The sequence below is a fragment of the Austrofundulus limnaeus genome, unplaced genomic scaffold (assembly GCF_001266775.1).
Source record: "Austrofundulus limnaeus strain Quisiro unplaced genomic scaffold, Austrofundulus_limnaeus-1.0 Scaffold37, whole genome shotgun sequence".
NCBI classification, from domain to species: Eukaryota; Metazoa; Chordata; class Actinopteri; order Cyprinodontiformes; family Rivulidae; genus Austrofundulus; species Austrofundulus limnaeus.
This window is the reverse complement of record NW_013952439.1, coordinates 96,891-121,251: the sequence shown is the minus strand read 5'-3', so window position 1 is coordinate 121,251 and position 24,361 is coordinate 96,891. Positions and strand designations below refer to the sequence as shown.

General features: G+C 39.6%; 1 protein-coding gene across 3 annotated transcripts in view; it reads right to left on the bottom strand.

The window, feature by feature from the left end:
- ltbp3 (latent transforming growth factor beta binding protein 3) overlaps positions 1 to 24,361 on the bottom strand; it is a 42,197-nt gene that overhangs the window by 16,485 nt on the left and 1,351 nt on the right. For all 3 annotated transcript variants that reach the window (XM_014006632.1, XM_014006634.1, XM_014006633.1), the window contains exons 2-8: positions 6,753 to 7,022; positions 5,957 to 6,120; positions 5,774 to 5,879; positions 1,576 to 1,662; positions 1,319 to 1,435; positions 1,052 to 1,207; positions 78 to 173 (exon numbers count right to left, since the gene is read on the bottom strand). In XM_014006632.1, the coding sequence (XP_013862086.1) occupies positions 78 to 173; positions 1,052 to 1,207; positions 1,319 to 1,435; positions 1,576 to 1,662; positions 5,774 to 5,879; positions 5,957 to 6,120; positions 6,753 to 7,022 (996 nt within the window). The remainder of the gene's footprint in view (positions 1 to 77; positions 174 to 1,051; positions 1,208 to 1,318; positions 1,436 to 1,575; positions 1,663 to 5,773; positions 5,880 to 5,956; positions 6,121 to 6,752; positions 7,023 to 24,361) is intronic.

Genomic DNA, 24,361 nt, shown 5'->3' with positions numbered 1-24,361 from the left:
CAAAAAATTAGGACTGTGAACTCACTTGAGCTATAATGAGGTAATATTTGAGGATTTTGAAGTATTCAAACACTCACGATTGGGAGGAAAGATGATGGGAGGCAAGGCAACAGTTTCTGTTATACTCTGAAAAACGTAGCCTTTCCCTGCAGGGCAGATCTGCATGAAGGCCGCTTTTAAAAAAAAGAAGAAATGTTTTTTTTTTTTTACGTTTTTTTATTTCACTTGTTACCTTGTTTTCCTCTGAGACGCTTCTGCCAGTATTTTCCTTTATTTTCCATTTTTAATGTCTCCTGCCCAGTCGCACCTGTTCCTGGTTTCATTAGTCACAGCTGCAGCCACTCTTCCCATCAGCCACAGACCATATTATCCTTTTGTCTCTCACAACCAACCAGTGGAATATTATACATTCTCAAATCCAGTTTTCCTCTGTGTTCTTCTTGAGCTGTTTTGGTAAGTTGCCTTATTTTTTTATTTTATATATATATACACATATACATATACTCAAGCTCATTGTGCCTGTCTGCATTCCTGTGGTCTACTTCCTTTACTTCCATGACAAGATCAGCCCTACAAGATTTGCTAAGGTTAATCACTGCAAAAAAAAAGTTTGGATTATTATTTTATTTTAAATAACTTAAAAAAATCATGATCTGATAATATGTCTTATATTTAATAACGCAAAATTTGTTTTCGCTTTTTTGGCAAATCCACACATACAATAAAGAACCTTCAAGTTTTGTTGCAAGTTACACAAGACTCAGGAAATATTTGCTGATTTTGGCATAAAAAAGTCTAATTTACTGTAAACATATTTTTCTGATTGGGTTCTTCTTTAATGAAACATTTCGTCTCACATAGTGGATCAACTTGTTTACAGGTGACACTCAGAACTAGTTGTTCACATGTAAAAGAGGATCATTTGTTAGATTTTTCTACCTGGATTATTGAGCATGTATCAGGCCTGTAAACACAGTTGCATACATGCAGGCAGATGTCATCATTAAAAGATCTTAAAATGCRCTGACATTTTGCTCATTTAAGAACTCACCTGTGCCCACCTGAGGACACATTTCACATTTATTGCCCCAGGCCTTGCCCACCGTGCAGCAGCACATCTTCCTGGTGATCTGGTTCTGCAGAGGGTGCTCGCAGCCCCTGGCCTCAGACACTATCCGGAAGCACTGAGCTTGCTCAGGCAGAGACTCTTAAYGGAGGACACATCCAGGTGAGTTTTATTCATGACAACAGTTTGATGAAAAAAAGAAAAACTAATTCTCAGTCTGGAAATGAAAAAATAAATAAATCTCTGACTCACCAACACACCGATTCCTCTCCAAGACAAAACCCGACTTGCAGGAACATTTGAAACTGCCCAGAGTGTTGAGACATTCTCCGTTCTGACAGACGCCCTGCAGGGAGCACTCGTTGATGTCTTTGAGGTTCAAGAGGAAAGATGTGACAAATGAAGGATTTGAAGTAGATCGAATTTAGCAGATTTATAACCAGGAATCAATGGTTTTAAAAGCCAAAATAAAAATGCTAAAAGCAAGTTGAAACCTGAGCCAGTGTTACCTTGGCAGTGAGTGCTGTTAAATCTTTTATAACCTTGTGGACAGGTCGAGCCGTAATCTTCTACAATTGTCTGTTTGACTGATGGATCTGAAGGAGCGCAGAGACAGAGAAAAAGCAGTTAGGAGGACTGCAAGCAGATCAGACGAAACAAAATAAAAAAGCTACATTCACTTTTGAACCAAAAGCTTATTTTTTTCAGATTTTTATTTTTATTTTTACACATATACAGAAAACTTCCATCATATTTTATCTGTGAAAAAAAACCCAAGACTATCAAGGCATGAGAGCACGTRTCAAACTGTGGCCTGTCACAGCATTTTATGTGGACCACAAAAGTTTTAAAGGGGAAATGAAGTGTTTTAAAGCTAAAATAAATCTAAAAAGAAAAGAGGCTTGTGAATTTTAAACTGATGCATTGTCTTAAAATATGTGTATTCTGCTTTAAAGCCTRCATTGACCATGAACTACATCTCCCATAATGCATGTTGATAAATTTACCTGTGGAATGATGCCATCCCACCACTAAGCAGAGGTGCATAGGGTTCAAAAGTAGCTGTCAGCAGGCAAAGTGTAAAATCTCCATTATGCTGCATTTTTGCTGTGATAGTTGTACTGGGAAGTGGGAATTTCCCACTTACAAGTCATGTATTCAAACTGGAATGCCCCTCCAGTGGGAATTCTCTGTCAGAAAATGAGAGAATTCGGAATTCAACATGGCAGCTACTCACCACAACTAAACAGTGAGTAAAACTCTCCTACTTTCACTTTTAATAGTATTTCTGTTTTACACATTTCAGATTCAATCAGTTGTACTCGTAGTACTTTTCAGTGTTTATAAAAATGTGTTAAAACACTGTTTCTCTGCAGGAAATYCCACATAGAGCTCAGTTTGTTAGCGGTGCTCAGTCGGAGCAATGAGACAAGTAATGTGAAGCTTAGTCAAAGTTAAATACAAAACATTCAAGTTAATTACAGCTGGCCCTTTTTTAGGGCCACCATAATGCTCATGTGGCCCTCTGTGAAAATGAGTTTGACCCCCCCAYACCCCTCAGCTTAGACGAAAGTTTGCAAAAGTGAAAAATGTTGATTTTGATTTGAACAATTCAGTAAAGCACAACTGTTTTCCTTCAGATTTGAGCACAGTGAGGCCTGTAGGGGCCTGCTGCAGGACGGTCTGGCTTGCTGAGAGCAAAAACAAAAACAATTGCCACGATTACATCAGCCAGCTGACTCTATCCTAATTTGCAGAAGTCTTGGTATGCTTTGTGGTTTTGCTTCTTTGCTTCAGTTTGATGCAGAGCTTATTGACTACAAAAAAAGCAAAGATATTTTTTATCCAACAAGAGATCCTTTTATAGAATTGTCTGAAATTCCTGGTTTGAAGTTCTGCTTTTCTCCCTTTCATTTATGTACTATTACCCCAAATCACAAAATCAGAGCAAGATCTGTAGAATATACATAGGCAGAAGCTAAAACTGAACCTCAAACAAATGAGTAAAATAAAATTTCAATCAAACAAATGCATTATAAAAATATAAAATTAGTTAAAAAAGTGAAAATAGTTATTAAAAGCCATCAGGCGAGTACAGTTATGGACAAAAAGAAAGCCCAGCCTCTTTTAATTTCAGGGCATTATGTGTCACTACATAATAAAACTGATCTGCTTTTTACTGATTAAAATTTTACCTCAAGTGAACACAAACACAGAACAGATTCAACCATGTTTTAAATGTTTTTTAAAAAATGAAGCCAAAATCTGAAAAATCTGTTGTGTGTGTTTTTACAACTATTTTTTATGTCCTGATACCTGATAGAACTGAAAAAGAATGGACTTTTTGTTCCCATGACTTTACTGTGGATTTTATTTTTATATCAAAAAACAGACTTATGTAGTTCACATTATTTTTTTATATCCTTACAGGACAAAACAYGTTGAGCGTTTTTAATAAATAGGTTTTATATTACCATAAAACACAGCTGAACTAATAATACATATTTTTCAAAGTGTTTTATTCTTTGGCTCAATTTTAAAATCCCAAAAAGATTTTATTCATTGTATTTGTCTTCTTGGTTTAAWGTAGCCTTTGATGAAGTTTAGCTTGTAACAGAATGTGCTAAAACAACCTTTCATGAGGTCTGAAGTCATAAAATTCAACATTTTTTCTTCCTATTCTTAACTCCTAAAACAGCAGGGTGATCTTTTTCTTCCCCGCTGAAGAAAAAAAAAAGTTGTATTGCAAAGCTGTGGGAACGCTGCACATTTCAGAAAAGCTGAATAAAAAAAAAAGATTTTTGGCTCACCTTTCTTTTCTTTTTTTTTTTAAATGGAGGAGTTTAACAATGGGACACACATGTAACAAAACTGATGGCTCGCTGAGAAAGAACCCAGTCCTCTACAGAAGAACCAGACGTACAGTATCGGGTTTTATCAAAGGCTACATTGTCTGAGCCAGAACTGAGAGATGGAATAATAGTGGAATGGAAAAACGTGAGCAGCCAAGATTTTCTTGAAATTTGATCTTCAGTGGAGTGATGACAGTCCTGCACTGGGCAGGCACACAGTTATTTTCCACACACTCTTTTATTTTTGTCCCACTGTCTGTGTGCGATTCTTACAATCTCCCCGTTTTTCTCCTCTTTTAAATATTTCGCACTCTTGTTCCAACCCTACTGTTCACTTTCATGTAYGCTTTTAAAACAACTTTTATGGGACTGTAAAACGTCACTTTTAATCTGGGGTTATAATCTCAGAATGTGGACGGTAYGAACATGCTTGACATTTTTGGCTCAGCAAACAATAATTTTATGCCTGGAACACACAAGATGTTGCACAGATAAAAATATTTTTTCACCAAACTGTGCTGCAGTAAAGTAAATATTTTACACTTTAAATCATATAAATGGAAACAGAATGGTCTGATTCACAGATTTCATATTGAAACAKTCAACATATCAACTGTTTACACAAGCAAACTGTACCATTTTTAAGGCYCTGACACGTTACAAAGCTTTACAACAGACAACTCACAATGACTTATGAACATTTTTTGACTAACTTACTCATAAAGKTTATCTATTTGATCCAATTTCTGTCATTTCAGTATGAATACATCAAAAAATGGTTTCCAGTAGACTTTTTTCTTCCATCTTTGGTGTAGACATCTTTAGCGTTGGATAAAATGTTCATAAGTTGGCATCAAAATCTAAACTTAAAATGAYCATTCATGCTTTCATTTCTTCTTGTTTGGTTGACTGAAACGGCTTGTTCACAGTTTTAAAGGGAGGGTGTTCTGCAAAATCGACTATTTTGAGCTTTATATCATGTTATATTACCATTCCTTCATATTGTAATTCCTTTAAGAAAAACACACTCAGAGTGTTGCTTTGACTTATTCATGCATGTTTGAGAAATCCTTGACTCTCCTGCAGTCGTGTGGAGCTGCCTGAACTCTTGCCGGTACAAAGCTCCGCCTATTTACATGAAGCTCCGCCCCGGAGCTCAGTTCTGCATCCGAGCTCCCGCCCCACGGAGCACCCTTCCCCCGAAGCATTGTTTCAAAGACATGGTGAAGTGGGAATGTCAGAAACGGTAGGATTGCATATATACATATTGTGACAAATGCACCAGTAAAACAAACACACTTAACCAAAACACAAGTTATTCTCATGACATTTATAGGTTATTTAAAGGTAAATTATTTTCAATCGGGCTTGGGGTCCTTGGAAATGTTTCTCCTCTGTAAGGAGTCCCCAAACACAAAAAGTTTGAGAAGCCCATATGGACGGTGGGATATTCAAAGTTTTCTGTTAAAAAAATTGCAAAATTTGATGCTGTTTTTCACAGACAGGTGAACCTCTACCCATCTTTMCTTCTGACATTTTCAATCTCTCTAAAATACTCTTTTAATGTCCACATTTCCTACTTATAATTAAACTAATTAGCAGCAAAATATTCCTCCAGCTGTTTATTTAAACCACTTATTTTAACAGCCTTGGTACAATCATACAGTTTCATATTTTAAACATTTGTTTTGTTAAATATTTTCCATAAAATATGAGYCTGGGAGGTTTGCAAATTATTGCATTCTATTTTTGTTCACATTTCAAACAAAATCTCAACTTTTTCAAAAGCGTATGATTCCTACAAAGCTGGATTTAGAACAGCCTGTACATGAAATTAATCATCTCTTGAACTCACTTGGTAATTTGGGGCACTGATAACACTTGTTTTGTCCCCAGGAGTTTCCCACGCTGCCGCAGCAATCTTCTTGATTGGTCAGAACAGGAAGTGGGGTGCTGTTGCACTGAAACAATGCAGACATGTTATTCAGATGCTTCTTAGGCTGAAGACGGAGCAAAGCGAGACGTGAGGTGAACTCACAGCCTGTTTGGGTGTGGTCTCCTGAAAGCAGCGCCCCTTGGGTTTGTGTCGTGACGGGATCTGCCACAGCCCTGTCTTGTGAGGAGGCTTGGCATCCGACTGGTCGGGAGGCTGAATGACGACTGAGGTGTCTGGTGTGTGGTGAACACGAACATTAATCTGCACTGAGAACAGAAATAAAGCTAATTGTTTTTTATGCCAAGGTTTCAAACAAACWTCTTGCGCAATCTGTTAGCACTTTAAATATGTGCTGCAGTCTAAGCTACTACCACAACAAATCTTAGCTTAATATCTGTAAAACCGTTTGATTTATGGCCATGTTTGCTAAGAGCGATCACCTGAAGCAGCCATCTTGAACAGGTCAAACTCAAGTTAATCAGTTGTAGATGTGCTTTTAATATGTTCAAAGWGTTTCATTTGAATTMRTCCAATCTTTCATGAGATATTTTGCTAACAGACAAACAGGGTTGACAGCATCAGGTAATGTCAAGATATTGTGTAAACTGTTAGCACTTCAGGTATGTGTCAGAGATTACTCTCAACTAAAGCACTAAATTGTAGCTCAACATCTGTAAAACTGTGTTAAAACCCTTCATGCGTTTGATGTGGTCAGTAAGCCATGACGGCCATCTTGAATGTTGGACTCCAAATATTAATCWGTTGTGGATGTCCACCTGAAGATGACTTTCTGAGAGTTTTATTRCAATTGGTCYAGTGGTTGGTGAGATGTTTTGCWAACAGACKGACAGATGAAATCACATGACCGGAGGAGTGAGATGCACCAAAACCAGCATACCTTCTGATGAGTGGTGCCCCGCTTGTGACAGAGGCAGAGTGAAAACCGAGTGCGTCTGTGTGAGCTGAGTGCGCCCGACGGCTGTGTGCTCCACCAGCTTTTGGCCGTCTGGATTCAGAGATGCGGGGTACACGGGCTGCCGGTTGCCGTGGGCTGCCTGAGGCTGCTGGAGTGGAAACTGGCAGAGTCGGCCAGTGAAGCCGGGAGGGCACAGGCAGTGCTTCCTGGAGCTGCACACCCCTCCGTTCATGCATGTCAGCGGACACACAACTGCAGGAAGACACAGATGAAGCAGAGAGGAATTCAACAGACCAAAACAGGCAAGGGATTTATGCACAGTCATTATTCAAAAACTGTAGAAAGAAATATAATTTTGAAGTCCAATGCACAATGCTCAACTGATGAGTGTGATGAAACTGAAGAGCTAAGGACTGAGGCTGAATTGGAGACAACTGAGCCTAATGGGACAGAGAACAGGTGTGAGTGGGTGCAGGACTGAGGAGTGAAAGCTAACGATGGCAGGAAACACAGGAGGCAAAGAATCAACACGAACACAAGAAAATGCAAAAACATAAGATCATACAAAAATTAACATTGACATAAAAAACACTGAACAAAACATGGGTTATGAAAAATCCRTGTATGGTTTGTTCTTTGGTTTTTTGTTTCAAAACAAAATTGAAAAAAAAAAGACTTTTTCTTTTGTTTTTTTATTTTTAAAACCTAAGTGTAAATATGGAAAATCAAACTAATAAAAAAATCCACAGTGTTGATTTTTGTTTCAGCTCTGTAAACCCAGAATATTATATATGGTTGTTCTGATTTGTAGCAAAAGCGGAAATGACTTAAGTCGCCAAATAAGAGGAGTTTATGTGTTTATGAGTTTAATGGCTGGAACAAGGGTATAACTTCAGGTCTATCATTGGGAGGGTTGTGCTCTAAAACTCTGCATGTCATTTTTTCAATTATGCTTAAACAAACATATACTGTATGACATTGTAMAGTTTTAAGTTACCGAAAGACAACAAGAGAGTTGCATCTGCCTACTTGAAAAGTTCAATTATTTTGTGTTTGAGCAAATAATGTACTGTATTTATTTATGTATAATACTAGAAATTTAATCCTAAAAATCATCCATAAAGTGGAGGGGTAGTATTATACATTGGTTATTGATAATTAAATTTTAGAACTCAAAAAATGATGATTGTATTATACTCAAGATCATATTACACATGAACAAATACGGTGATTTTATTGGGGGGGGAGGTATTTTGACTTGATCAAATTATTGTGGGGGTCATAACCCCCTAACCCCCCTGCAAATTACGCCCATGGGCTGGAAGGCTGCTTAGAAATAGAACTTATCCCTAAAAAGACTGACAATGGCTGCATTTGAATCTTTTTCAGCATAACTTTTAAAATAAACTTTTAATACGATTTTGTAAAGCAAAAGAAATGTAAGAAACACCTGATGTATAGTTTTTTTCTTGTTTTATTTTGAAACAAGAAAACCAAAGAACAAATCCTACGGATTATGACAATATGAGGGTTTTTGAGATTTTCAAATCATTGCGTTCTGTTTTTAATTGACATTTTACACGTTTTTGAAATTAGGGTTAGATCAAATAAATTTTAAAAAGAATCAATAATTGTCCAATATTTAAGTTTGTCATATTCTTGTTTGATTGGCTTTTTAGCTAAGTTTGTGTTTCAATCAACCAAAAAAAAAAAGATAAAATTGATGTTATTTCATGGGTAAGAAGCCGAAATTTTTAAAACATAATCTACATTTAGTTACTTGTTCATTTCCTGCTCAGAAAGACTAAAAACAGACACGAGTACGGTCATAGTAAAATACTCGCACTGAAAGGCAGAAGTGTAAAAATCACATCAACTTGACAAACTATCGGTCCAACCGGCCGGCTGAGCAGGGAGGCAGGTAAAGTCATTCATCTGTGTCACAGCTGGGAAAGATCTTGAAGTCTGTGGGAAAGTTGCAGCTTCCAGAGAGGTTTGGTACACACACAGACACATACATATATATATGTATATATATTCATTGGGGTTTCACTGGGCCTCCTGTTGTGTTTATTTCAGTGCACTGCCTTTGAAATTCCCACAACAGAACAGTCAGAGGAAGAAGGTAAAGCAAAAATGCGGGGATGTGATGAAAAGTCCAAACAGAGATGATTTCAGGCAGTTTAAACCAAAACAATACAACAAGGTTGTGCTAATTGAGTTGCTGTGGAGAGATGACCTCATATGAGCATTTAAGTCACCCACAAGTAGAATTTCATTAACAGAAACATATTAACCCCATCACATGCTGAATTTTTACACAAATATGTCAAACAATCTGTTAGCGCATGTGCTGGTGACACATTTCAGCTCAGTTTCATTAAAACTGACTGAGCTTTTATCATTTTTGTGTTTGCTAATTAACTACAGTGACCATCTTGAATAGAGACTCCAAAACCTAATCACTTGTTGTGCAACTTTTTTTTGTTTTACTGAGAGTTTCAATAAAATTGGTACAGTGATTCAGGAGATATTTTACTATAACAGACAAAACAAATAGAAACCCACACCCCAAACAAGCAGCTTCATTCTTGTCAATAAATATATTTTATTGGAGTTTCAGTTCTGTGATCAAAAAACTAAATGTATACAACAAATACTCAAGAAAGACATGGGAAAAACCAGGTTAGCGTTAAAAGCGTGATCGAAGTTGGACAATAGAGTMGATTATTCAAGTGACGGACAAATAATTTGTGATCATTGTAATGATTAATATTAGAAATACACTATGGACATCACACATTACTTGCTCAGTAAAAAAAAAATCAGGTGTTGCCTGAGCTGAACAATTGCGGCACACATCCGGATAGAAAACGACATAAAAATATCATTACATCCATGAAAGACAAATTGACAAACAATAGATTTAAAAACAATTAAGCATGGGTTAAAACATGAATAATCTAAGAGATAAAACGAAGCTGATGGTGTTATTTCAGAGTTATGAAGCACAAAAGTAAAATACAGTTTTATCAAGTCCAGAACATCCTGGGGACAAATAAGAACATTTCTGAACCGTTCTTTACTGTAAGAATGATGTAATAAAAGTATTTAAATACAAGTAGAAAGAGAACCTAACAGTTTTTAATTGTTTTTAAAGCAATATGTGAATTTTCTATTTGTTTTAAAGGAAATGTATGCTTTTAAATTTTTTATTTTCATATTTAAATCATTCAGGTGGGGTCTATATAAAGTGGAACTGTTCCTTATTGTAACTCCACAAGCCCCCCTTTCACTCCTTTTCAGAAGTGTGTCTCAGATCAACCTGTTTTGGAGCTGTCTCTTCACAGCCCGCCTCCTCTCCAGGTCTCACTCCCAATGATCATTCTCCACCCCGTTCTGCCATCTTTGCAGTCTGATAGCAGAGATGCGATTAACTAGCGGAGCAGATTTACAAATTGATTAAAAGATGTCAACAACGTACGACATGTCCATCCAGCCTTACGTGTTCGAACCAGAGTCTGACCCAGAGCGAGAGGAGAATAAAGACGACAAACCTGCAGAAGCGTGTGCAAGAAATTAGCAGGAAATCTGTGACCTTATTTAGCAGTTCTGCAGCCAAATACTGTGACATTACTGTAGGAATTCAACTTTTCTCCACTCCTACAGTCTCCAAGTACACAACAAAATGTACTCAATGGCTAAAAAGTGGATTTTGCATGTGTCCACTTTAAGGAGATTCAACCGAGTCACACAAGAAGTCATGATTACTTTGTAACAGCATGATGCAGCATGATATACTACAGAGTGTTTCCAACTCTTTTGGTCTCTTCCTCTGTTGTCATTTGACATTGATTAAAATAAATATTGCCATTTAGTTCACAAGATCTAGATGTTGACTGCCAAAACACTTGGTCCAAAGCTTTTCCATCTCCTTCTTGACATCATCCCCACTTTTCTCCTTTACTTTCAACCCTACGTTTTGTTTTATTAAAGCATTAAGAGAAGAGGAGGCCCCTTTCGACTGGAAAGCCAAGTGTATACACATGGAAGAAATTAGGTGCGGACTGTCGAGGAGTCTGGGCTGTGGCGTAATTAGGAGACTAGATCTCTTCAAACACAGCGGGGCCATCATCACATAGTGAGTCTGGTAGAACAATTAAAGAGCCTCACTGAAATATCCAGCTACCAGAGTGAGGCGGTTTATTTCTGAACGTGGCTTGGATGATTCAGACGCAGCCTTTCAGTGCCTACAACACCATGTCACTGCGGCCTTTAACCACAGAGACTGACAGAGAAAAAAAAAAAACAGCTCAACTCGGCCAGACTTCCTCTGATATGAGCTCCAGTTTCCATGACTCGCTCATGGGTTTTGTCTCGGTTCGGGATCCAGAAAGTGAGGAAACGGGGAGAAGAAGAAGAAAAAAAAGTGGGGGGTCGAAAAATGAAATCATAGAGAGAAAAAGCAAAGGCGTTTTTTTTAAACTAAATGTTACACAATCTAAACCAACAGAGACAAAGGAGATGACAAACGGCGAGCAGAGTCTGGACTGAGGCTCTGTCAGGTTGGGAAAGTGTCTGATGCAGTTTGTGCTAAAAYTATTGAGCACAGAGAAAAGGAAGGGAATCAGGTTTCATATGTTGGATGAGACTTCTTGGGGTGGAGACAAGAATAGAATGAAGGAGACTCTGATGTTATGAAATAAGAACAGTGTGATTACAGAAACAAAGCACCTCAGATCACAGCTGATTCCAAGCGTGGCTGACCTTACACGTCACGTGTCAAACTCAAGGCCTGCGGGCCGAATGTGGCTCACCACTGCATTTTTATAAGGCTTCAAAATATGAAACAATGTCTAAAAATAAGCTGCTTTAAAGCAAGCATAGACTATAAACTACATTTCCCACAATGCATGTTGATTATTTTACCTGCAMAATGGCAGCATCCTACTGCTACGTGGAGCTGCACAGGGTTCAAAAGTGAAACGAAAAAAAGTGAAGCAAAATTAGCCTTTTTTGGGTATTTTTTTTTCACAGTCCAGTTGTACTAAGGAGTGGGAATTTATTCCCCTGCAGTGGGAATTCCCTGTCAGGAAGTGGGAGAGTTCAGAATTCAAGACAGCAGCTACTCACCACAAGTCAACAGTAGTCGTGTTTCCATCCAATTTAATGCTAATTTTGAGCAAATTTTTAAAATGTCGAAAAAAAAAAGGGAATAAAGAGGACCTGCAAATCAGACGTGTTTCTGTCTACTGGCTTGGAGTGAATCAACCAGGCTACGTAAAGTGTAGTTCTGTTAGACCTTGGCATGTTTGTAGTAAACAGGAAGTAAAGTTGCAAACTTGAAGGGAAACACATCTCAGGACAAGGAAGAGAAGCAGCTAAAATTAAAAAAAAAATCAACCAAATATACAGATGCAGATAAATTTGTTGGAACTCTTTCACCACAATCAACAAAACCCAACTGATGCGACCAACCACAACGTCTAAGTTTTGCACCAACATTCCCAGAAAAGTCTTCAAGAAACTTTGCATTTAGGTGAATTCCAGTTGATTCTTTTTGTTCATAAAATCCAACATGATGACAGATGGTGCAATCAGGAAATGACATCCAATACTTTGACCTTAAGAGTTCTGCTTGAATAGTTCTTTGCTCTTTTTCTTCAGTCCACACTGTCTGGTAAACCTGGTGCATTTCCTCTTGCGCCATGTCCAGGGTGGCTACAGCCCAATGAACTTTATACTTTTTTAATAATAATGGCAACTGTGATGCACACAAAACCAAACCAACCAGTGTGATGTTTGTTCCCTTTAAAAGAATTGAATGTCTGATGAGAGCTTGACAAAACTTACTACAAAAACTAAAAAAAAACTACCTACTTATAAAAACTATTTAGGGTCAAAGACGTCTTTTTAAGGATATCAACAAATCTGTTTGTTCTGCTTCAGCAGATCTTTGAAAAGCAAATTATTTATTTTCACCATATCACATCCATAATGTGCATACATTATGGATGTGATATGGTGAAAATATCTGATTTCTGATATGTATATGATAGAGTTTTWACTGAATCACTTTTCAAAAAAAAACCTGAATCACTTTTCAATGAGTTGTAAAGTCATGTCTGTAAGTCAAGCTTAAGTATTTTCCTCTGTTAAAAYGAGCTTCCTGTCCTCAGATCACACAAGATGCTCAGTAAATAAAGTATTGTCTGTCTGTCAGAGCTGCTGGGAAACTGGATGATGAACACACTGTCATAACACCGTACCATGAATCCACCTCCCTCACCTCTGCTCTCGTTACTCGAGCTCGAGTCCCGCTGGCCGTGTGCAGGCTAATGTTTCTGGCAGATCTTTATGCGAGTGGGCGCGTTCGTCTGCGTGTGCTATTAAATGGAGGGTGTTCCTTCTCCCAGAGAACCGTTGTGGTTAGCTGACTGCGCCACGTTATACACCGAAAAGAGCAGAAAGCTCATAACAGCCGAGCATGCTCTCCCAATAAATCATCACCTAAGAGTTTGTCAGGAAGGTTTATACTCCTCCGATCCCCTTGCTAATTTTTGTCATCAGTTTGTGGTTCCAGATTCTGTTTTGCCGCACTCCTTTTGACTTTGCAGATCTAACACATTCCTGAGTCTAGAGGTGGTATGTTATTTAGAAAATGAAATGCGCCTTGGAGTTATTAGGTGGTTCACATGAATGTGAAACATTAACAGAGCTGATTGGCTGCTGGGAGAAGGGCTGGACTGAATCGTTAGGTTTTCAAGAGAAGCATTTTCCACATGTTTTAGTAAAAAGAAAATGGAGGAGGTTAAAAAGGATCAAACCAATTCCTTATTAATGTCCCTCTAATGTGGTGCACTGGTCATCCTGATTTCCAATTTTTAGACAGCTCTGAACCACCAATACAAAACTTGGCTGATTTTCATTGCTCTCTAAGAACTATCGTTAAAAAAAAGAGTTCCGATTTCCAGTTAAACTGAAAATTTGATTCTCTGTTCATAAATCTTTTTCATGAAAGGAAATAAAAATCTTGGTAGTGGATGGGACTAAACACCACATACGGCTGTGAAAAAGAAGTTGCTGCGCTGCGCACAAAACCACATTTTCCTTTCTCAGTAAAACAAACTCAGAATGATAATAAGGTCAACCTTTTTAAACTGTCTTAACCCTGGTTTATTTCATTTAGAGCTAATACACACTAGCATTGATATCAGGTATCACAGTGAAGCTGTTGATCTGAAAAGCAAATCTGCTGGTTCCTTTACCCTCATCTWTACGCACGAGGTTTGGATCATGACCAAAAGGAGATCCTGGACAGAACGAGCTTCCTCCCTTGGCTGGGTCGAGGAGCTCTGTTGTTTGGGGTGGAGGATGGGGTGTGTTGGTGGGAGGCAGGGGGTAAAATTGCTGTTTCTTCAAAACAGCTGGAGTCAGATGAGGTTGTCTGGACATCTAATTAATCCTAGATGCCTCATCCGGAGRTTTTCCAGGAATGTCTCACTGGGAGAAGACACTGAAACAATTATGTATCCAAACTGGCCGAAACATTTTGGGATCCCCMAGGAAGAGATGGCGAGTTTCTCTTTGTATCAGGTGTGAAATAAAATGTACAGTATGTATTTGGCTCACTTTCTGAGTGTAAAATCCTAGTTAAAAATGTCCTCTAATATTTTATTATTTATTTGTTTTTATTTAGCACTTTTCTTACATTGTGTTAATGTTGAGTAAATGTAAAAGACAAATGTTCAGTCTAACTGTTGAAGTTTACAGTTACATGCTTCAGAATGGAACACAGCCTTTGTTGTTGGTGCGTGGCTCTTGTTTGTGACATCATCATCCTGAGACAACAGCAACTGCTAACGCTGCTAAAGCTGCTAACGCTTCCCTWCAAGACATCAAACTTGCGACCGGTGACCAAGCTGCATTTCAAACTGCTAAACCACAGGTACAAACCTGAAATCTTTATAACTTGACCAGAAAGTAGAGGAAGTAGATCCAGTTTAATGTCATGTCAGCAACAATGACCTTATTATGGSAACATGGTATAATAAACATCTATCTATTTTATTCACCCACGTTTCCTTTGCAGTTCTCAGGGAACTGGTGCCTGTCTCCAACAGTCACTGAGAGGTGGGGGACACSCTGGACAGGTCACAAGTCYATCACAGTGACACATAAAGACAGACAGCCATTCACTCTCTCTGACACCTAGGCACAATTTAGAGTTACCGTTTACCCTAACATGCATGTTTTTGATCTGTGGGAAACAACAGAGAGAAWAAACAGGTGTGTGCGAAGATAACACCAGGACACACTGTACGGCCTTTATACTGATGCTACTTCACAAAACATGACTTCGGTTAAGATTGGAGAACCTTCAAAATAGGTTTTATTGTTTGCGGTCGGGTTTAATTTAATGTTGAATTCCAGCTTGAAGGTACTTATAAAGATCCAGGATGGTTGTCCCAGACTGAACTTACTCAGGGAGAAAAGTCAAGTGGATAACGAGCCAGAAGGACGGGAGTCTGTTTGGCTTCAAACTCTTATCAGCAGCTTTTCTCAGGACACAATGAGCGCTGTCTCTGCAAACACCAAATCTTCTCACAGCACAAAAGGGTAGAGAAAAAAACTGCTGCTCTTTTAAGGAAATTAAGCATTTAGGAAGAATGTGGAATCCAGGATAACTGGGATTTTCTTTGTGAGGTGAATGTAAACGCCAATGCCTATGAAAGCAATGAACCAAACATTTTATAACATCAGAAATAACGGGCAAAAAAAAAAAGAGAACCTGCATGGAGAAAAAAATGTCCATGTCGGTGATGACAATAAATAAATAAATCCAAAAAAAGTCTTAAAGTTGCCCTTTGAGTGCCCTGTGAAAACACACCCACCCACACTCCTGTCTGTCTGAAGATGACGCATCACCAGCCCCCTCCCTCGTCACATTGTCCTTCCAGCCGCAGCCGCACCCTCGGAGCACAAAAAAAAAAAAAAAAAACTAATTATAGCCTTTTAAACCGCAGCTTGCTGTGCTCAAAGCAGCAGACACAATCTCCAACTCTACCAACGATACAGCCGCCTTGTAATGTGCGTCTCCTCGTCTCAGGAGGGTCTTCTGACTTCAAACGGGAAGTCTGGAAGGCTCAGACACCAAAACGTGATGTTTTCCAACTGAGTCACTTTCACTMTGATTCAGCCCCCGGACTGAATCGGCCCACTCAGACGTTTAAAAGCGGGCACTTTTCTAGTCAGCGTTTCATCATGACCTCATTGTTCATCAGGATTTGTTTTTATTGCAGCTGTATTCCAGCTGTAATACAGAGAGCTGTGACGCATGGCGAAGAGTTATTTTTTTACTTTAAAGTGGACATATCATGCTTTCAGATCCTTTGTTTTACATTTAAATCATTCAGCTGGGATCTATATAACGTGTAACTGCAATGCTTTGGTCTGAATTCCTCCTTACTGTAACTCCACAAGCCCCTCTTCCACCCCTTKTCTGAGGTGTGTCTCAGATCAACTCGTTTTGAGGSTGTYTCTTTAAATCCAAACGAGGTGCTTCACGCCCCGCCCACCTCAGCYTCCAGAGCGGTTCATTCCAGTTTGATAGAGGGGTTCACGTCTATTTAGCGGCACAGAAACTTTTTATTTACAATTTAACTAAAAGATGTAAACAACAGAAGACTTGTCCATCCTGCCAACCTGTTGGGTCCACGAGCAGCAATTCGTTGACTGAACATCGGCTCCCAAAGTGACTGAATGTGCAGTGCTCTATTTTGGAGTGAAGAAAAGGCTTTCTTCTACCATCAGCTCCTAAGCTGGAACACCACATTTCCAAACACACCTACCATCACTTGGCATGGCGAGACCACACGCCACACACAAAAACCGAAGAGCACCGTCTGAAGTCGACTCCTGCGAACGGAGCAGTAAATGACATAATCACTGCCTTTTGCAAACACGAACCTGCGCACGCGTTCCTCTTCCTGCACGACTCTGTGTGCTTCCATCAACACCCAGAAACTCCCAGCGCTCTCGGCTTCAGCAAACAGAACTTCTGCCACAGTGCAGCCCTGTCACCTTGAAGCCGTCGTCAGAAACTCTCACAATCGGTCAAATTAAGGAAACAGAACGACGACGGGACTCTGCGTGATTAAAGGAAATGTTTAAAGGGTGGCAATCATCCAGGTCTAAATCTGCCTCTGCCTTACGTGCAGTGATTTGCACATATTAAGGAAATATGCCGTGTCTTTTAAATAGCTCTTGGGTGGGCATATTTCCAGCTCCCCCACCCCCCCAGAGGAAAGCAAAGCAGACAGAATCTTGGCACCAGGGGAGGTAAGTGATGTCATGTAATGAGTATCTAAAAGCCTCGCTGCAGAGAGCGGAGGCCAGGCAGGTAGAGGAGTGCTGACAGTGCTCTGCAGAGATTATGTCAGGTACCTGCCCCCCACAGGTGGAGGAGGGCGGGGGGCACCCAGCCGAGGAACTTGAAAAAGGCGACTCTCTGACAAGACTCATGTTTTATTTATTTATTTTTTTTCTGTTTACCCGGGCCGTAATCRCTGCAACAGCTACGAGGTCCTTGTGCACCGTGAGAGCAAAGCGAGCGCTCGCATTCCTCTCAGTGGCTTTAAATAACTCCCCCCAACACACACCCCCCACCCCACCCTTCTCCCTCGCTAAATGGGAGGAGAGAGTGTTAAAGATGGCAAAGAGGCCTGTTTGTTTGAGTTGGGCTTTCATTGCTCTTGAGCTCGCTCACAAGCAAACGGCACGCAGTCCTTCCCCTGGTTATGATGGGGAAAAAAAGCCTCTAATTGCCACTTTGTTTTACCAAACTCAGTTTAACTTGCACTGCTGATGTGTTTGTGTTTATTTATGTTTTTCCTCCCAAAGAGAATGATGATAAGCAAAAGCATGTAATTTCACAGGAAGCTCCTGCTGAGCTTTTGTGAGGCTGAGTTCTGAGAATTATGTTGCAATCTTTACCAAAAACAGACTGAGCTGCAGCAAACGTGAAAAGAAAAAAAAACTTTTGTGGCGTGTTTATGAGCGGGAACGCCGCAGAAAGATTCATCAGAGCAGAAGCCCCTCGAATAACCTCGTGTTTTCTCGTAAATCGACGGACAGAGGTGTCAGATCGTGCACCCCTGTACGTTAAAACTCCTGGATCAGAGGTCGAAGGCGAGGGGGAAGAAAAGCCCACGTGTTCCACCTCAGGTAAGAAGCTTTTCCTGACTAATAAGCTGCAAATGAATGAGAGCGTGTTTGTGTTCGAAAGGGTGTGAGTGTGGGCGCCGTGCCCAAGCTTCGCCTCCCGAKTTCAGTCCAACATGTGGTAAGAAATCCCAGAGTGCTGGAGGTTTTGTTGGTTGCTCRCGTCAGACCGCCCGTCCCAACAGTCCGGCATGACAGAAAGAAAAAAGCATGTGTGGAAAAGCGRAGGGGCTTTGAAAGATAAAATAAACCCACCTCCTCATACAGAAAGAAAGCAGAACCATTTACTTCTCAGACTCCCATGGACCTCTGACCCCTCGCCAAGGAAAAGCCAAAACAAACCACGAGGCTACAGCTGTCATTTTACTMTAAATATAAACAAACATGCAAAGAAAACGCACATGGGAAATCCTAAAATAGAATTCTCCACTTGTCGTGATGCCCATTTTAAGAGGGAACAGGCCCAGACTGGGAGATATGATAACACCACTTCCTGTGTTCAGAAAAAGGCCGGAATCTGGAGCAGCTCGGACGTCTGCGGTCTGGAATAAAGAYGATGCTGCTGAGACGAAGGGCGAAGTCTTTGGGGGCCGTCTGGGAGCCAACAGCTGCTGTCAGAGAGGCTGATGGACGGCATGCCTCAGTGATAGCAACGGTGAGAGAAYGGTGGACTAAACTATTGTTTTAAATAAAACTTTATTTTAACCAATGATTTCTTGCCAAAAGAACATTTTTTTCTAACTGAAAATGCAAAACATTCAGACGTACATAAAATTTATTGCTTAAATAAACATTTTCTTTTAAGGATTCACTATTCTGGTACCCTTAGCAAAAAGTGAAACCACAAAGGATGGTTGTTGACATTTTGCTGTCAAAAAGCAAGTTTGTATTTTTCTAGGAGCACATTCTTTCATTTAAAAAGAGAAAACGGTTCAGCCAATATTTTATTGCTGACATGAGCTATAACAATTGTGTCTGCTGCCAGCTCTGCTGGGCTCTTTGATGATTTATGTGGGTACCATGTGAAGTTTACGGGGGGGGTGCTACAACTTCATTGTTTTTGTCTGCCCACACGCCTCGAAGGTATTCAAGTTTATCTCAGGAAATGTTCAGTCAAATAGAAATTCTTCAACATGTGGACACGCAGGTAACAGAAGATAATCAGACATTATTTGGAAACTTTTMCAGGCTATCAATTAAAAATGGTGAGCCTGCCGACTTTGAGTTAATTGTAGCTTTTAAAAGCACTTTGATGTTTCAATTACCTGGTTTTAGACCTGGTCTTTGACTCGTTGGGTGAGAAATGTGAGGTTCAGAGAGCAGAGCTGATGTTTATCCTAAAGTTGCACTCAGGTCTCTAAAACAGTAAGCTTTGAAAAGGTTTGCTATAATTCAGGTGAAGAGTCGTGTTCAGGTAGTCATGTCATACTAAAATATATGTAAACACAATGTTCCATCTCATTTGTTTCACCTTTAATTAATTTTTGAAGCATGTGCAAAACTTGCAATTAAGCCACAAAGCAAAAATTGTCTGGCCCAGTTCTGGCCCGCACAAGGCACTAACACTCGGCCCAGATATCACAAAGAATGATGGCCATTTGGTGGCCCAGATGTGGTTTGCCAGAGGTGGTCCATGCCTGGACCGGCACCACGTAAACCAAACCACAACTGGGACAGTGGTGGCAATGGCAGATTTGGGTTGCATAAACCAAAACAGAAGTGGGCAACTTGTGGCATGCCATCGTAAAAACAGTGCCATCATTGCAAGACCTGGTCCACATCCTGCTGAAAATCCACTTGCCATGCCAGCAGTCAGTCAGCAGTGGCAACTTGACACCAGATCTGGCCCACTCTGTCAGCTAACTGTACCATTTTGCTTTTTGTTCTGACTGTGAAATGCTTGAAGGCAGACTGTGATTGTCACTTGCTCGGTATCTTACATGTTACAAACATGAGGATGTGCACAACACAAAACTGCAAACCGCCTGCCCGACCAATGCTGCAAGGTCAGTCAAGCATGGAGCAGCAAAATCAGTCAACCTGACAGGGAAAATGTCCTCTTGTATCTTTAAGATCTACAAATACCTATAAAAATAATGTTTTTTTTAAGAAAACAAAACTTACCATATGAGTTCAATGTTTTCTCTATTTTAAAGTCTGCAGGTTGCCACAATGAAAACCATACGAGTTGTTCTTAATGTGCCCTTATGTGGTAAGGAATATATCTCTTGAATCTCTGGATGGTTTTATCTGAAACTCTCAGAAAGTAATCATTTAACCGATTAACTGTTGGAGTCAAGATTGCCACTGCAGRTAATTGATCTTAGCAAACACAAAAATGGCCAAAACTCGGTCAGTTTTACAGATATCAACCTAGAACTTGGTGTGGTAGTAGCTTAGTGTCATCCCCAACCCATACTCCAAACACCAAGAGATATTTGTTTAAAACTTTTAACTTTTATACTCACTTTCCACTTGGGTTAGTTTTAGAACCAGATCTTTTCTATCTTAATGCGTTGCTTTACTTCGTCCTGAACCAGCCGAGAACAGATTGTTAACACAAACCATCCCATAGTAGCTAAAATATTTCCTTTTAAGTTGAGGCTGTTGATTTTTCATAAAATCCAGACCAACATTACCATCCATGAAGCTGCTCCTCTGATATAAAAATGTCTTTAATTTATTGGTTAAAGCTGTAAACAGGATTTTCTCCCCTACCTTTTGTCAGTTTGTAAAAATTCAAAGCATTCCTTCCTGAAAGCAGAAACTTCTGCCAATTCTGTTATGTCCTCCAGCTGTTCAGAGCAAGAACCTGAGATTGCCCCAAATCATGTATTCTCCCACTTATTCATTTATACTGTATATGAAGCTGGAAGAGTACCAGCTACATGTTGTGTTCTGATCATGTAAACCGAAGCAAAATGAAGCACAATTACACACATTTTAAAGCTTAATTSTGCAAAAGTGTCGATGAAAAGTTTAGCTTGTTGATCGCGAGCCTCAGCTTCAGCATACCAACATCCCAACCACAAAAATATGGAAAAGTCTTCAATGTTGCTGTTAAAGCAAAGACCATTTAAACACCAGAGAGAGAAATTTCCACTTGTCCACGCCACATTCCAGCTCTTTCAATGAAGAGTCAAACTCTCTCTCTCTCTCTCTCTCTCTCTCTCTCTCTCNCTCTCTCTCTCTCTCTCTCTCTCTCTCTCTCTCTCTCTACCAAACTCAGCCACCCTTTTTCAAATACTTTCTTTAAAATCCAGGAGGCAGGCAACTGCACGGTGGTTTCATTATCTGGATCAAATGAAAATGGTGTAAGGTGTTATGGGAATCTGATACTGTATGTCTCTCGTGAGTTTTTGAACACTGCGTGACATGAGCGTGGAAATACGAAGGAAAAGTGAGTCGACTGTTACTCCGGGCATCATCAGAGAGGAAGAAAACTGTCACAGGGTTACAAGCAGGACTCTTGACTACCTCCTACCTATCCTTTTCTCCCATTGAGGATCCCATTCTTTACTCAAGAGTAAAAAAAAGGTTTAGTAAAATTGGTTWTTTTTTTTAACAAGAAGGTGTTGTAGACTGCAAGGCTCCACATCTCACCACAGCTGATCTGATACAGCTCAAAAAGAAAAGGCTTCACTTGCCAGACACTAAAGTCAGGTGGGGAGAACGGATAGGTCTTAAGAGGACATGTAATGAGCCATACCTCACTAATTAAAGTGCAACATGGGAATATTTTCCAGCAATAAAGTGAAGGGTAAAAACCCCACCTCACCTCTTCAAAGCCACCTATTTATTTACAGAGCAGAGTTTCAGCCCGGCTGACAGGAGCCCTACTGAGCTCACTGATTATCAGCAGCATCAAATGATGTGRGATAGCAAGAGGAAAAAATGAACTATTTAGGAAATCAAGTTCTGAACAGAGCTTTTATGGCTAAAAAAGGTAAAACTATATCAATTAGTTTCAATTTATAAGGTTGAACCTATTAATTTAAGGGACTACTTAAAGGATTTAATTTACGCATCTCTTATTCATGGATAACTAACGACTCAATCTATGTATATTACGCAAACACACAAGTCTGTGAATGGAAGGGTTAAGATGACGTGTGACTTCCAGATCCAGACAAACAAACAAACAGGTAATGGCTAACCAGCCGGGCACTTTGGTGGTCGACAAACTACAGAAGAAGGCAACTGTAACATCAAGAAGAAGGAGAAGCTTGAGAAATACCCAGGGCTGAAAGAGGAAATACAGAGTGGAGAGTCTCAGTGGTCATTGGAGCACTTGGTGCTGTGACCCCAAAACTAGAAGAGTGGCTCCAACAGGTCCCAGGAACAACCTGAATCCTAGGAACAGCTAAAATAATAAAGAACCATCAGGCACCCAGGCCTCTGGTAGAGGACCTGAGTTTAAAGTGAAATGGAAACACCCAAGTGGAGGAATAGGGCAAGATGGGTGTTAAATACAAAGATAAATTAAAGTCTAACTGGGGTCATTTTACGAYGCATGTTTTTAAAAAAGACCAAATGTGTAGTTATGAATACCTTCCCTTTTTATGTAGTTAGTATTGTTTTTTTTTTTTCTCTTAATGCCTTATCTTAATAAGAATTACATTTTTCTTTGTCTTTTATCAAATAAACTCAGACAGGCAAACTGCATTTGCTCTTATACAAACAAACAAACAAAAAAACTGACAAACAAAAGATAATCTAGTTTCTAATACAATATTTAAGATTGAGAGTGTTTTCCAACTGTACATATGTAAATAAATTTAAAACAAATGTTAAAATCTAGTGTCCGTTCAATAAAGGCCACCTGTCTAAAACCAATGAGATGCAGATTCTCAGGAGGTTCCAGTAAAATTTGTCTGGCCCAGTTCAGGCCCAGAGGCACGAACACTCAGATGCAGCAAAATCAACAGCCCTTTTTTTTTGGCCCAGATGTGGTTTGCCAGAGGTGTGGGCCAAACCAATCCACAACTGGGCCAGTGGCGGCATGCCATCTTAAAAACAGTGTTATCACTGCTAGACTTGGTCCAGTTGATAAACCACATGCCATGCCAACAGTGTCAGATTTAAACCAGACCTATGTGGGTTATATATTTTAGAAACAGCAATTTAGGAGAGAACAGGTTTTTAAGTTCATTAGCGACAGTGCTTTTTCAAAAAGTATTATGAACAAAGGGAGAAAAAATGACAACATAACAAATCTCCAAAAATTCTGCTTTGGTTTTGGTCCCAGCCAAGAATTTTCAGATATTAAAATATTTCTTGAAGCTCCACTGCCGTTCCCATTTGAGGCTTGCTTTGTAAGAATTTCTGACTAAGAGTGCTATCAGGAAATGGCAACAGCTTAAATATTTATGTTTAATCTTGTTTGTTTTTAAACCGTTTATAGATCAAATGTAGACTTTGTTTTCATATAAGCAGAGCCGGCTCTTGGCATAGGCGAACTAGGCGGTCACCTGGAGCGCCATCTGCTAGAGGGGCGCCGACCTGCAGAAGAAAATTAAGTAATTATTTGTAATGCCTGGTTGTAACTCTGCTCGGTGCCCCTTTCAATTAGCTTTGTCTTAAAAAACTATAATGAAGTATTACAGGAAAAAATAAACTACCCGTAAAACATTTTCTCCCCCCAATGCAGCAATCGTCCCCAACCTCTSTCTCATTTCATTGACATTGCACTGACTCGTCCTGCTCCGACACTCTGACAGGGGAGGGGCTAGTAGTGCCTCTCAGGTATCGGTTCATGTTCACAAACTCAATAACAATAAGTCTGTATTTTGTTGTCTCATACATGTCAACCTCTTCGGATGTTTACCTGGATAAAAAGCCTCAAAAATCCATAAATTTTGCAAAAAATAATTTCCATACAACTCGCACCCAGGGGGCGGGGTTGTCAGCCTCGCTGGGGACATGAAAGCGCTCGCTGCGAAGCAGGAGGAAAGGAGAACAGAAAAAGTTCAAAACTTATTTCTAGCGGCAGAACAGGTTGGAAGATGGCTATTTAATGTTTTTATTGTTTTTTTTGTAAATCATCCTACAGGCTCTGACAAGTTAGATAAATTTGAAAATGAGGTTTTGAAAAAATCCGTAAGACTTGAAAAAATCCACGACATTGCTCTATACGAGTGTTTCCCAAAGTTGGGGTCGGGACCCAAAGTGGGGTCCCGAAACATCAAGGTGGGGTCCTGAAAAGATTTTCTGAATTAATTACATTTTTGCCTTAGTTGTTACAAAGGAGTGAGGTTAGTATATTTAAAATGGATAAATTTACAAAATATATTGTTACTATGCCCATGTTTTGTTGACCTGATGCAAATGTTTATCATCTAAAAACAGTTGGGGGCACAGGTCTCTGC